The sequence below is a fragment of the Embiotoca jacksoni genome, unplaced genomic scaffold (assembly GCF_022577435.1).
Source record: "Embiotoca jacksoni isolate LCO1_2020_lvr unplaced genomic scaffold, fEmbJac1.0.p SCAF_10, whole genome shotgun sequence".
Lineage (NCBI taxonomy): Eukaryota > Metazoa > Chordata > Actinopteri > Embiotocidae > Embiotoca > Embiotoca jacksoni.
Genome location: NW_027185230.1, coordinates 3523343 through 3536786, shown reverse-complemented (window position 1 = coordinate 3536786; position 13444 = coordinate 3523343). Strand labels below are relative to the sequence as shown.

General features: G+C 41.6%; 1 protein-coding gene across 4 annotated transcripts in view; it reads left to right on the top strand.

Annotated features, from left to right (window-relative positions):
- Window positions 1–11591: 11591 nt before the first annotated feature.
- rxraa (retinoid X receptor, alpha a) overlaps window positions 11592–13444 on the top strand; it is a 104675-nt gene continuing 102822 nt past the window's right edge. For all 4 annotated transcript variants that reach the window (XM_069162019.1, XM_069162001.1, XM_069162009.1 and 1 more), the window contains exon 1: window positions 11592–11959. In XM_069162019.1, the coding sequence (XP_069018120.1) occupies window positions 11932–11959 (28 nt within the window). In that variant the 5' untranslated portion in view covers window positions 11592–11931. The remainder of the gene's footprint in view (window positions 11960–13444) is intronic.

The following is a 13444-nucleotide window of genomic DNA, read 5'->3' as shown; positions in this document are numbered from 1 at the left end:
GGTTACAGCATTGTGTACATGCTGTGTATAGTCCTGTCCTGTCTAACAGTATATAGACAGGATTTCCCATGTTGATGCAAGGCAAGGCAAGTTTATTTGTATAGCACATTTTAACAACAAGGCAATTCAAAGTGCTTCACATAAAACCATTAAAAGCATCAAAACATCAGGCAAAGGAAAAGCAAATTTAAAAACAATTAAGAACATTGATCGAAACATTAAAAACAGTCATTAAAACATTAAACAAGCTAAAAAATAGAATGAAAGTTGCAGTGCAATTTAAGAAATAAAATACAGTAATAAAATGCAGAAATGCAGGAAATTCAGGAGTCTGGTTCAATTAAAGGCAGCAGCAAACAGAAAAGTCTTCAATCTTGATTTGAAGCCGCTGAGAGTCTCAGCAGACCTGCAGCTTTCTGGGAGTTTGTTCCAGATATGTGGAGCAGAACAACTGAACGCTGCTTCTTCATGTTTAGTTCTGACTCTGGGAACAGAAAGGAGACTCGTCCCAGATGACCTGAGGGGTCGGGATGGTTCATAAGGTTGCAGCAGATCACAAATGTATTTTGGCCCTAAACCATTCAGTGCTTTATAAACCATCAGCAGGATTTTAAGGTCAATTCTTTGTTGGACAGGAAGCCAGTGTAAAGACCTCAGAACTGGAGTGATGTGATCTACTTTCCTGGTCTTAGTGAGGACTCAAGCTGCAGCATCCTGAATCAGCTGCAGCGTTCTGATTGACTTTTTAGAGAGACCTGTGAACACACTGTTACAATAGTCAAGTCTTCTGAAGATAAAGGGACAAGTTTTTCCAAATCCTGTTGAAACATAAATCCTCGAATCCTTGATATATTCTTCAGGTGATAGTAGGCAAATTTTGTAATTGTCTTGATATGGCTGTTCAGATTGAGGTCTGAATCCATAACTACACCTAGATTTATGGCTCGGTTTGTGGTTTTTAACATCAGTGATTGAAGCTGAGCGCTGACTTTCAATCGTTCTTCCTTTGCCCCAAAAACAATTACTTCTGTTTTATCTTTGTTTAATTGAAGAAAATGTTGGCACATCCAGTTGTTGATTTGTTCAATGCATTTACCCAACTCTTGTATGGGATTATAGTCCTCTGGCGATATAGTTATGTAGATTTGTGTGTCGTCTGCATAATTATGATAACACACTTTGTTTCTTTCCATAATCTGAGCCAGTGGAAGCATGTCGATGTTGAACAGAAGAGGCCCCATAATTGAACCTTGGGGAACACCACATGTCATTTTAGTCCACTCTGATGTGCAATTAGCTACAGACACAAAGTATTCTCGGTCCTTCAAGTAGGATTCAAACCAGTTTAGTGCTGTGCCAGAGAGTCCCACCCAGTTTTCTAGTCTGTTTAGTAGTATGTCATGGTCGACCGTGTCAAATGCAGCACTGAGATCCAGTAATACTAAGACTGAAATTCTGCCACTGTCTGTGTTTAAGTGGATGTCATTGAAAACCTTAACAAGAGCAATTTCAGTACTGTGGAGTTGTCGAAATGCAGGCTGCACGTGTCATCATTTATTTGCTGTATGTTGGAAATATTTCAAACTTATACAGCAGGTAGTACAACGCATATTACAATACACTTCCTTATGATGCAGTATTGCAATCTCACCGTTCTATTCAGTGCACTTCCTCATAGAATTTTCACTGACCAAAAGCAAGAGATTAGATCAGACTGTCAAAATACACAGGAAACATGATCGGCAATGCTTTTAATAGGCTCTGTTATAAATTGAAAAACAGAGCTGTATCTGTATATTAAATACTACTTTATATCCATCTTTTTAGTTAAACATTAGTTTATGTTAGTTAAAGCGCCATACTATTAAACTGCTACTAAATGAAGGATCGTATTAGCTAATGCAGCTAATATATCTAGTCTGTAGGCTTACAGAGGCACCAAATTATACATTCATGATCCAACTTCTCAACATACCACTGTCAAAATTTCAGAACAAATTGTTAAGCAGCCAACCAGCCAAAACAGTCGTAATAAGTTGACACTTGTCACGAGATGTCAAAGTATTTTTTGCTTCATCAGTATTCAAAGAAATCTGACTGGCACAGTTTGATTGGCCATATAAAGATATTCAAAAAATGTTACATCAGTGTCCTCAACTGGAACCCAATATAAAAAAAAGCCTGACTGACAGCAATGATATCAAGCATCTGTGTGCATGTGTGTTTGTTTCATGAATAATAAATGCAGCTGTGTGTGCACTTGAATGTGCATTCCTCTCTGTGTACAATATGTATGTAAGCAGACAGGTGAATATAGTTAGCTGGGATGTGTCCTTTTTCTGTGATTATTATTGTGTGTTTTAAGTGTGTGTGTGTGTGTGTGTGTGTGTGTGTGCGTGTGTGTGTGTGTGTGTGTGTGTGTGTGTGTGTGTGTGTGTGTGTGTGTGTGTGTGTGTGTGCGCGTGTTTCCTTCTGAGTCAGACTAGACAGGCTGCGGCTTCAGCTGAAGGCTCATGTTGTAGTCTGCTGCCCCAGTTCAGTGAAGGACCCGCTCTCTGCTGACAGCACCCCCCAACCCATCTCTTTCTCATCTGAAATTTCGTAGATGTATTCGGGCAGCTCAATGACAACACGTCTCTATTCCTGCTCCCAGCACCAAGCAAACTTCCTGACTAAGCTGCAAATTGGCATGCTGGGACAATCGCTTCACTCATCTTGAACGAGTCTTTTGTGGATTGAAAGGCTTTTAAAAACTTTTTTCTCACTTTGTCATTGGGGAGAAGAGAGACCCTTTCATAAAAACATCTTTTTTTTTTTTTTTAAACATTAGCTTTTATACTTAGCCGATTGTGGAGGAGGAAAACTGTAACTCCTTAAATTAACTCTTTTGTTTACTTTTGCGCTGTTTTCAATTTTTAACTTACGTGCAGTCTTTATAGGTCCGATACATCATTTAAAATCCAGTCTATCCTTTTAGGTGTGTTTCTGTACCATCTGTTCACACATGTTTTTTAATATTTTAATGTGATTTCTTACCAACTGACAGCCAATGTCGAGCTTATACTTTATTGGTTGTTTCCTGTGTAGGGAAGGAATGGTAAAAATCTGGAGGCCTCCTTGCCTCTGAGGTGTGAAGGAGGCCCTGGTTTTCCCTGCAGCAGGGCCTCTTGTTGGGGGGAGAGAGGATGGAGGTTGGTTGGCTGTGTGCAGGGGCCTGTGGACAGAGAGGAAGAGGGTTAATCATGTTTGCAACAGGACAGGCTTCCCCTTGAAGTGGGAGACAGTGGTAGGAAGTGTCCAGATTTATGGGGCTTTCGTAGCCGCCCGTTGTAGCCGCCTTCACCATGGTAGTTGACCAGCAGACAGAAGGAGAGAGAGTGTGAGTGGAGCTGTAAATCACGGTGAGAGTGTGGCTCAGACACACACACACACATACACAAACACAGCCGGCGCTATGCTCACAGTTCACAGGCAGATAATGTGTAAAAGAAGGGCGACTCTCTAGTAGTCTGCTGACAAGATAGAGCTGTTATTGCATGAAACATTTCAGAACTATGGGCTTCTTTATTTTGAAACTTCTCCACTGCATTGAGTGAGTTACAATCCACCAGTCTTATTAGCGCCATGGCCACACAAAGTTCAAAACATTTAATGTCAATAATTAGACATTTCAATGTTTTTTGTATTTAGTTAAGGCCTCTGCTGCATCAAAAGATATATTATGACAGCCAAACATAGTGATTAGCTTATGGTCGCCATGGTTTTTGGAGAACACTGAAATGCTTTCTAGGAAAATAAGGGCTTTGCACAAGAAAGAGCTGTGCAAAATGAACCAGTTGACTCATGGCCGCTGGCTTTTACCGACCGATTAAATTATTGGATGCATTATGAGACATTGGCTAAATGCTGCTGGTTTGTTGATGTGTACGTATGCCATTAAAATGTGTTGCACAATGTTAGGACTCCGGATGATGATAAACCAGAAGAGTTTGCCATCACAATTATAGAACCTAAAGACTTTGTTTTGCAAAAAACATGACAATCAAACACTTTTTGCAGAGATTAGGTCGGCTTTTGATGAAAGATTTGCCTTTCGTATAGGAATTTGAAACAAATTAATGTTGCTGTATGCTTCACGTATGAAAAGTCATGAGTGAAAATAATCTGAATGAATCTGTCTTTCCTTGGCCAATTGACTAATGTTTCAGCAAATCTTCCTGTAAGGTATGATATCCCACTACCAAAGAGACCAAGAAACAAAGGTCTGAGTCATTATGTTGGTCCGCAGAGCAAAATCTAGTAGCTTCACCAAAAAAATAAATACAAAAAAAGGCAACGTTTTAAAATTGTGAGATGTCCATGTTTTTCTTAACCAAAACCACATGTTTAGGTTGACAGTTTGGTAACATTTAGGCTGCAAAACTACTTTGCAAGGTGCAGGAGAAGATCATGGTTTGGGTTGAAATATGTTACTTACGTACGGAAGTAATGTTACGTATGTAAGTTAAGTTACGTTACATACGTTAAGTAAGTTGACAAAACACCAGTCACACAATTTGTAGCAGACAAACGTAGCTATCACACATTTTCCTGTGAGACTGACTTTGAATGCTGTGAAACATGAAGACGGTAAATGCAATGTGCAGCAGCGTGAGCTCCTGTGAGGAGGTTTAATCCAGACAAATAGCATCGCTGCTACTCTGCATACTCTGACGTCTCGCCCTTATAGCTCCACAGGCCTCCTTCCAAACAAACGAGAAATGACTTTGATTTTGGCAAATAAAAATGTATTATCTCTGTCACATCCGCTGCGTCTGACTCACGGAGGTTTATTATTAGCTGTGGTTTGGCGCGTGTGTGTGTGTGTGTGTGTGTGCGCGCTGACTGTCAGTGCTGGTCCGTAAGTGAGCGTGCAGGAAGCCACAGAAGAGGTGTCCCATAACTCCACTTCACTCTAATGTTCCTCTCAGCGAAATGACTCTCTGTCTCTTTCAAGCACCTTTGAGTCTATTTCCTTCACAGGCGGTCTGAGGATCGCTTAACGTGCAGCGAGCGCATGTGCATCTCTGCACACACGTGTGTGTGTGTGTGTGTGTAGAAGCAGGCGAGAGGTGTGGAAGCGCTACATCCACAGCCTAAGCTGGTGTCTGTTCATCAGGGCTCAATGGTTTCAGCAGATGGGGTGGTCTCTTGTCATATTTTGACTGCTGTGCCCACGTGGACTCTGGCCTGGTTAGACCATCCATCCTTGCGGCGGCTATATGAGCCCCCCCCCCCTCGCTGAATGTGCGCTGTGCCCCATGTGTACACAAGATCTCTGGCCTCAGCGGGGAGTGTTTACTCAGCTGAAGTCCAACAGTGTCACACTCTCTCCCCGCTGCAGCGTGCCGATTGAAAAGGAAGTTACTTAGGACACATCGAGTGACCGATGTGTCCAGATTTCTCTGAGGGGTGTAATGTTTTTAAATGTCTTGTGTTATTTTTAAAAGGTAAAACCTAGTTTTAGACCTAAATATCTCTGTGTTTTACCTTCCCTTCATGTCATAATACAGTTGGCCACAAAATTTTGGCATAGAAATGTGTAACATTCAACAACAGTGTGACGTTCAATTCTACTGTAATTGTAGTGTAAAACAGATGTATTTCAGGTGAAAAGGGGGATTTAACTTGTATCGTAGACCTTCTAAAACTCAAGTCTGTGAAGTGACAGATTACATGTATTACAGGAATATGATACTAAAATGTGATCAGGCACCACCAGGTTGAATGAAATAACTCCTCAGTTTGGATGGATTACTAATGGAAAAGGGACATCCTGAAGGTGACTCTTCCTACGAATTTGACCAGTGTTTTTTAGATGCTAACATTTTAGATGCTGAACATTTGTTTCATCTTCTTTCGACACAAATTCACCTTTTTTTTTTAACAGAACGTGGTGGGAAAAAAAAAAAAAATCCAAATTTGGCAAAGAAATTGAGATCAGACATTTAGCCATCTTCATCCAGAACCAAAAAAAAAAAAAAAAAAATAAAAATGTAAAAGAAATGTTTGACTACACCTTCAACCCTTTGCACAGCCATAACTCACCCTCTCAATCTGTCGGCTCCAGCAGCCCGGTAGTTCCATCATCATGCAATAATGCGGGACTCAATCGTAGGTAAGAAGATGATGCTCTTCAGGGAGGGTGATTCTCCCCTCCGTGATAAAACCAGCTTCTGCCAAGTGCTGGTGAGATTTATCGTTGTGTCTGTTTAAATGTAGCCAATTTCACTTTAATATGATATTAAAGAATGATGCATGCCTGAGCTTCAGACGTTCCCATTGCGCGAGTCTCATCTGCCTGTGGCTGCATTCAAAACCCAACATGGCAAGCGAGTGATACAGCTGATGTAATGTACAGTATTGATAACAGCCTGAAGCAGAATGGGCTCTGATCATTTAGAAAAGAATACTGTGGAATTTTTTTTGTGTGTTTTAAACTACCATTTCTTGGCCCTGAGCCTGGATTCATTTCATCAATCAGTTAGATTTGATGGGCAGATCTCCTCAAAGCTCTTATCTATCCCAATAAAATGACGTCTGTGAAAGTGGAGTGGCGACAGCTGGGAATGTGCATGAGGAAAAATGTGCTCGGTAGGCGTGTCATTGGAAACCAGCAATTGTTTCTGAAATCTATGTTTAACAGGTATATGCTCATTTTTGGTTTGTAAAATAAGCAAAAACTGCAAGAGGCCCTAAACAAGTAGTCTAAAACAAAGCTGCTGTCAGTGAAATGTGATTTTGTTTTATACCTGTTAATACATCTATTGGGTTCCATTCATTTCAGTATTACTCTATGAGATATGAAGCATAAACGTGAAATACACCCATCAATCCACTACAGGATCCATGTCGCTGTCATGTTTTGCTTCGACAAGGAGTGAAAAGTAATGTGCCGTAGGTTGAGGCACTAAAAACCACTGATTAGGGTTATTAGAGGATCATGGTTTGGGTTAAACATAATAAGGCCATAACTTGGTTAGGTCTATCGGCACCAAAGCACCAAGCAATTGACGTGAGTAACGTGACCTAAGTTATTTAAGGTACGTTTAGTGAGTTAAATACGTTACATTATGGAAGTAACTTACTCGGATTACTTAAAATAAATCCACACTGATCGTTGCTTTCTCACTCCAACACCAGTGTCCTGTGTTTGTTACGTCCAACCACCTCCAACTTTCTCCCTTTGCAGACTTTATCACTCTTTGTACTTTGTCACATTACCTCCTTGACGGTCATACATGTGTGTACTTTATTACATGCTTTGGTGTGATACCGGTCTGTAGACTCTTGAAACTTAAGTTGTGTATTAGTGACCATCGTCTGCTTTAATTTTCCTCCAAGTTGTATTATATCTGTGAGGTAATGCTTCACAGAATTTTTTTTTTTTACTCAATCTACACTGAAAGGATTGTTCTGTTTTTATTACAACTTGAGTCATATTTTTTGTAGATTTAGCATTCCCACCAGTAATATTAAGACTTTACACACCACATTGGTTGAGATCGTGGGATTCAGTGACCAGTCTTTTGTATGAAAAATCAAGCCAAACAGTCACAGTCATTCTCTGACCACCCGTAGGCTCTACTGCCGCAGTTTAACGGGCAGTACCACCGACACAAATTCAGGCAAAGTTGAAGTTCGTGGATTGTGTACACAACATAAAACAAGCATGACTGCTCGTTTTTTTTTTTTTTTTAACACTACACAGAAATGAATGAAACTCGATGGCTGCTTTTAACAGAAGGAAAAATAAACCTGAAAACCTAAAGCTGTACGGCATGCCGCCTTTAGTGATCAATAGAAATGTAATGTGACTCCATCTGTCCTTACAGTTTGCATGTTTTATGAGACAAAATACCCAAGTTTGACCATATATTTGCTTCTGTGTGTGTGGTGGTCCTTCTTCCTGTCTCTGTGTGCGTCTCCAGCGCAGAGTGTGTCAGCTCTTGTTGATTTCCGCAGGGGAAGTTGCCTCAGTGCTATCCTCAGACAAAGCCCTGACCCCGGGGGTTAAGGAATGTGAACCCGGGGCTGTGACGATCAAGACCTTCCCTCGGGGCAGACAATGCTGGACACCTCAGCAAACGGCCTAATGATCTCAGATGCTTTTGTGTGTTTTCGTGGCACACCTCTTTCCTCTGTCCTCAATCAACTGGTCACATCTAAGTGGAATCAGATTTAAATAGGATAAATGTCACTTCCTCCTGATGAAGACCAATTCAACATGAGTATAGGCTTTAAATTGTTTCCTCTACTTTGTTAAGAGGCTTGGATTGAATTTAAAAATTGGGATTCCAGTAGTTATTAATGGATTAGCTGATTTTGGACTTTCAGAAAATGATATTGAAGCATTTTTCGTTCTTATCTGACAATTTATTGAAAAACAAAAATCATATTTATTTGTACATTCCTCAAGATTGGAAACCATTGTCATTGCCACTAAAGGAGGCCATAATAACTTTTACAGATGAGCTTGTTGTGAATGGTCGAAGTACAAAGGAGACCAAAAGGCCCTTGTCTCATTTATCACCCGCTTTAAGAGAGAGGGAGAAAGGGGAGGAGGATGGGGTGCTGTCAAAGCAACCGTAGTGGAGTGTATCGTTACAGTGGTGGTCCCTCGTCCCCTGAGGCCCAAACACATTGCATAAAGTGGAGAAACAGAAACCGAAAGAAGGGAAAGAACTGAAGTATTGCGACTTAGGGGGAAGTGTCGACTCAAAGACTCGAGGAGGAGAAGAGGTGCGAGAGCGTCGAGGACAGGCAAAACAGCCTCGAGAGGATTTATATGGATGGAGGTGAAGGGTTAGACCACCATTAATCATGGCCCAAGTTGAGGATTAAATAGCTCGGTGTAGTGGGAGGATGAGAGAACCTGGCCTCGATCGAGGTGTTTAAAAGTTCTGTGTTAGGTCTGTCTTTTATTACACAGCGACGGCTGGAGGCGAAACAGCCTTCTGAATCAAATAGGTGTCCAATCCCTGCTCCCCCCCCCTCCACCCCCCCTCAATCCCCCCCCCCCCCCCAAACCCCCTTTCTCTGATGAGCATTTAGCCAGCCAATTAACTCACTTAACAGCATTATGCAAACATGATACCATGTGATGACTGATCATTGTTGACGTGGAAGATAAATGAAGGAAATATTCACGCAAAAAGCATCAGTCGTTCTAAGGACTCTTTTTTTTTCCCCCTCGCACGTTTTCACACCTACACAGCAACACACACACACACACACACACATCCGTCCACACACATGCGCACAAAGACACCTTGAATCAGTGCCCAGTCAGACTTGATTTTTCACTTTTTTTTTTCCCCTGCACAACTGCCTTTGATCTTTGATGTGCCATGCATTGCATTAATTATGCATCTTGCCTCAGAGCAAACGTGGCGAACACCTTCTAGCCCTTAATAGGAGCAGGCTCATCACAGGGGCCTCGAGGAGGGCTGCTGGAGACGTGTGCATTACCCCTACATCTCTCCTGTATGCGCTGCATGAGAGGAAAAATTTCTCCTCCAATCTGGGACATTTTTCACTCTTCCCGAGACGCCTGCCTCCCTCCCGTATGTGTGCAGGACTGAGAGGTGAATGAGATGAAAATGCACACGATGTGGGTGTGACTTGAATCAGGCGTGAACTGTTGTGGTCAGAGCAGATGGAGCAATGATGGAGGAGTGATCTCGTTTGTCTAATGCAGTGAGAGTTATGCAAATGAGCGCTTGCTGTAAAGCGAGCCTCGAGGCGGGGGGAGGGGAGGGGGTTGGGGGGGCGCTCATGTGAATCTTCCCCAAACTTTCATGCATCTGCAATATATTCATCGATTTTTCTTTTTTTTTTTCTTCTTTTAAATTTTTTTTTATGCCATGTTGGCAAATCACAGCATACGTTTCATAACCACGGGCAGATCTAGAGTGGAGAGATGTGAGAGATATTCATGTTGTAACTGTGTGCAACTTTAGTTTGGGCAATTTTATTGGTCTTGATTGTTTGTTTTATTGTTTACACATACCTAAACACACTATCTCATTGGTGGGATCATGAGCTTCGTTTTGGATCTGCTTCAAGTTGGTAAAATTTCTGGGTTTGTTAAGCTTTGGGAATCAGAATGGGAAATTAATATATGTTTCATTAGAAAGGAACAATGTGTTTGATGTACCCTGAGAGACATGACTAATTAGGAATGGGCAAAATACTAGTATTATATCAATATCATGACATGAGACATAGATCATCTTAGATTTTGATATAAGTGTTGTCCTTTCCTGGTTTTAAAAGCTATATTACAGTAAAGTCACGTACTTTTGTGACAGTTTGGCTGGTCATTTACCATTACCCTCTTGGTCATTATATCCGCATTACTGATGTGTGTTTATTAGAAATCTCATTGTGTAAATGTTTTGTGAAAGCCCCAGTAGTCCTGCAGTATTGCTGATTTCAAAGTATTTGGTCACAAATACTGTGATATTTGATTTCATCCATGTCACCCAGCACTATGACTAGTTTCCATTTTTCTTCGTCTAATTCACAAAACATTCAAAGTTGCAGGTACAAGTTGAGTTGTAGTCCTCTGAAAGCAGTCTTAGCTTTAACAAAATAAGTTACTGAACAGTTCTCAACTGTGAAAGCTAAACCGTGATTCAGCAGATTTGAGATCACTTCCATGTTGGGTATCAGTCCTGCTGTGTAGCTGAATGTGTTACTTCTTTTTTTTGTTCTTTTTCAAGAGAGAGCATATTTCCCCCATTTGAGATTCCCGTCACTGGCTTCCTTTATAACTGAGAATTGAATTTAAAATTCGGCTCCTCACGTACAAAGCCCTGAACAACCAAGCTCCACTTCATATCACAGCTGTCTTAGCACTCTATCATCCCAACACTGAGACCCAAGCGCTGTCAGTGCGGCTTTGCTTCTGGTACCGAGACTTTCCCGGATTGGATGGGAGGCTGGGCCTTCAGTTATTAGGCTCCTGTCCTGTGGAACCAGCTCATTTTTTAGTTTTTCTTTTGTCATTTGTCATATTTTAGTGAGGTTGTTCTTTGTGTTTATCTGCACTTTGTGTGTTCTTATTTCCATATTTGTCTTTCTTTTTCGCGTCAATAAAACCGAATTGAAATTGAATTTCATGCTGTGGCAGCTTCTAGAGAAAGACGGGCAAAAAAAAAAAAAATAAAATAAAAAATTCTGCAGCGAGGAAAGACACTTGAAAAATCTGTCTGCTTCGCCAACAGCCCCGGTTCAACACATGTGACCAGGTTAAAATAACAGGAGATAAGCACTGAGGAGAATAAGTAGCTGCCGCTCAGCTGCGAGGGCTCCACGTGAAAAAAAAAAAAAAAAAAAAAAAAAAAACTCTACCTCGAGGAAAAAAAAAGTATACTTTTAATATATAGGATGAAACGTTCCGTTCATTCTTGTTTTTCCTTCTTTGGTGTTGTTCATTTCAAAGTTGACAGCGTGCCTCCGCTTTCTGGCTGGCGCGTCGCTGCAGCGCGGGCTGCGTCGGTGGGAGTACCCCCTGCGCGGGTCCCCTTTTGCAGTGCGGATCCAGTAGTTGGAGTTGTTGTACACGGAGCGCGAGAGGGAGAGGAGAAGGAGTGCGAGCGCAGCAGCTGAGTGAGCAAACAGAAACATTAGGTTATCTGCCGAGACTATCAGACATCGACCTGTCACTTTTACCGCTTAGAGTCAAGTCCTGTCTTCTTCGAGAGGTCCACCACCACCACCACCACCAGCAGCGGCAGCAGCAGCACCACCAGCAGCAGCAGCAGCAGCGCCCTGGTCTGGTCTGGTCTGCTCGAGCAGCCGCCTGTGAAAGAAAAAAAAAAAAAAAAAAAAAAAACTCCCGAACGCGGTCGTCTCAGCTGGCATGAGCTAAACTACGAGTCAGACATGGAAACCAAACCGTTCTTGTCACTGGGTAAGTTTGTTTTGTTTCGTGACTTGCTGTGTTACGCGCGGTGTTTTTTTTTTTTTTTTTTTTTTGATAACACTTTCATTCGGCTGGTTAGTGTGAAAAGCGTCCTCGCGCTCTGTTGTCTTTTTTTTTTTTTTTTTTTTTTGACAGCGCGTGGAGGAGCGAGTTGCCAAATTGATCAACATGTTTGGAGCCGTTGACGCGCTGGAGCGGTCGTTGCTTTATTTAATCTCTCCGACACGGACTAATAGCTCGAAATGAAAGCAGATATGCCCTCGCTGCGTTGCATATCTGATGCTGCTATTTGAGCTGATGACATGTCGCTTTGATACGGAGTGACATCGCTCGAGGGGGCCAGGCTGCGTTCGCGCATACCTCGCGTGCGCTGCAATTCAATTTACTCGTTTGAACTTTCGCGTTCACCGGGGACACATTGTGTCCCCACCGCGAGACCAAAGTGTCAACCGAGGTGGAAGTTTGAGCTTTAACCACGTAGGACTGGAGCATTTGAAACATCACTGCAGAAACGGAGGGATTTTTTTTTTTTTTTTTTTTTTTTTTTTTTAACTCGGGCAAGCAGTTCAGTTTTTCCTTTTTTTTTTTTCTTCTTTTTTTTGTGTGTGCATTTTTGTCCATGTTAAGTTAGCACATGTGTAGCACTTATGTTTTCAAGTCACTCGTTAACTATTTTTAGGACTATAAATGGAAAACTTTGCAAGCTTTATGTTTCTTTTTTTCGCGTGACTCGGTTTAATTTGCGACTGCATTTGGTTTTTTTTTTTCCATTTTGAAAATGCAGCATAAAACTGTGCGCTTCAACTTAAGACTGGCCTCAAACTAAATTGCTCGATTTATTGAGGACAGTCTGGGCTCCAGATGAATGCCAACTTCATGTCAGTTACAGGTGACATAGGTGAGGACCTCAAGTCTTGAGACTTGAACAGAAGCCATTTTTATTTTTTTTTGAATTAATAGTCCAGGTGATCTTCATAAAGATCCCAGTGTGTGAAGGGTTTGGCATTCTCAGGGAGAGTGGCAAATTTCACATTAATTTTTCATGCTTGGTTTTTTTTTTCCAGGAGGTGGAGACTTAAATGAAAAAAATTGGGCTTTTATAAGAGTGTCGTAGTTTTTTTTTTTTTTTTTTTTTTTTAAAGTTGCTAACACAGGATGTGTTGAAATACACACACACACACACACACACACAAAAATACAATTTTGTTGTATATGAATAATATTGTTTCGTAGTCTCGGGCCAAGTCTGATTTTTTTATTTTTTAGTGACGAATCCTTAAAATGTCCAGTTGAAAGACACGCAAGCGCTTTCACACTGTAAATCATTCACGCTGAATGCCGCTGTAAGTTTGTCAAAAGTGAACGGAGCAGACCCTCGTCCCCCCCGTCCCCCCGTCCCCCCCGTGGCAGAGACCAGCACGGAGCTGCAGGCCAGCGCTCTTATTGTGTCTGTTGCTCTTTCACGGGGCGGGT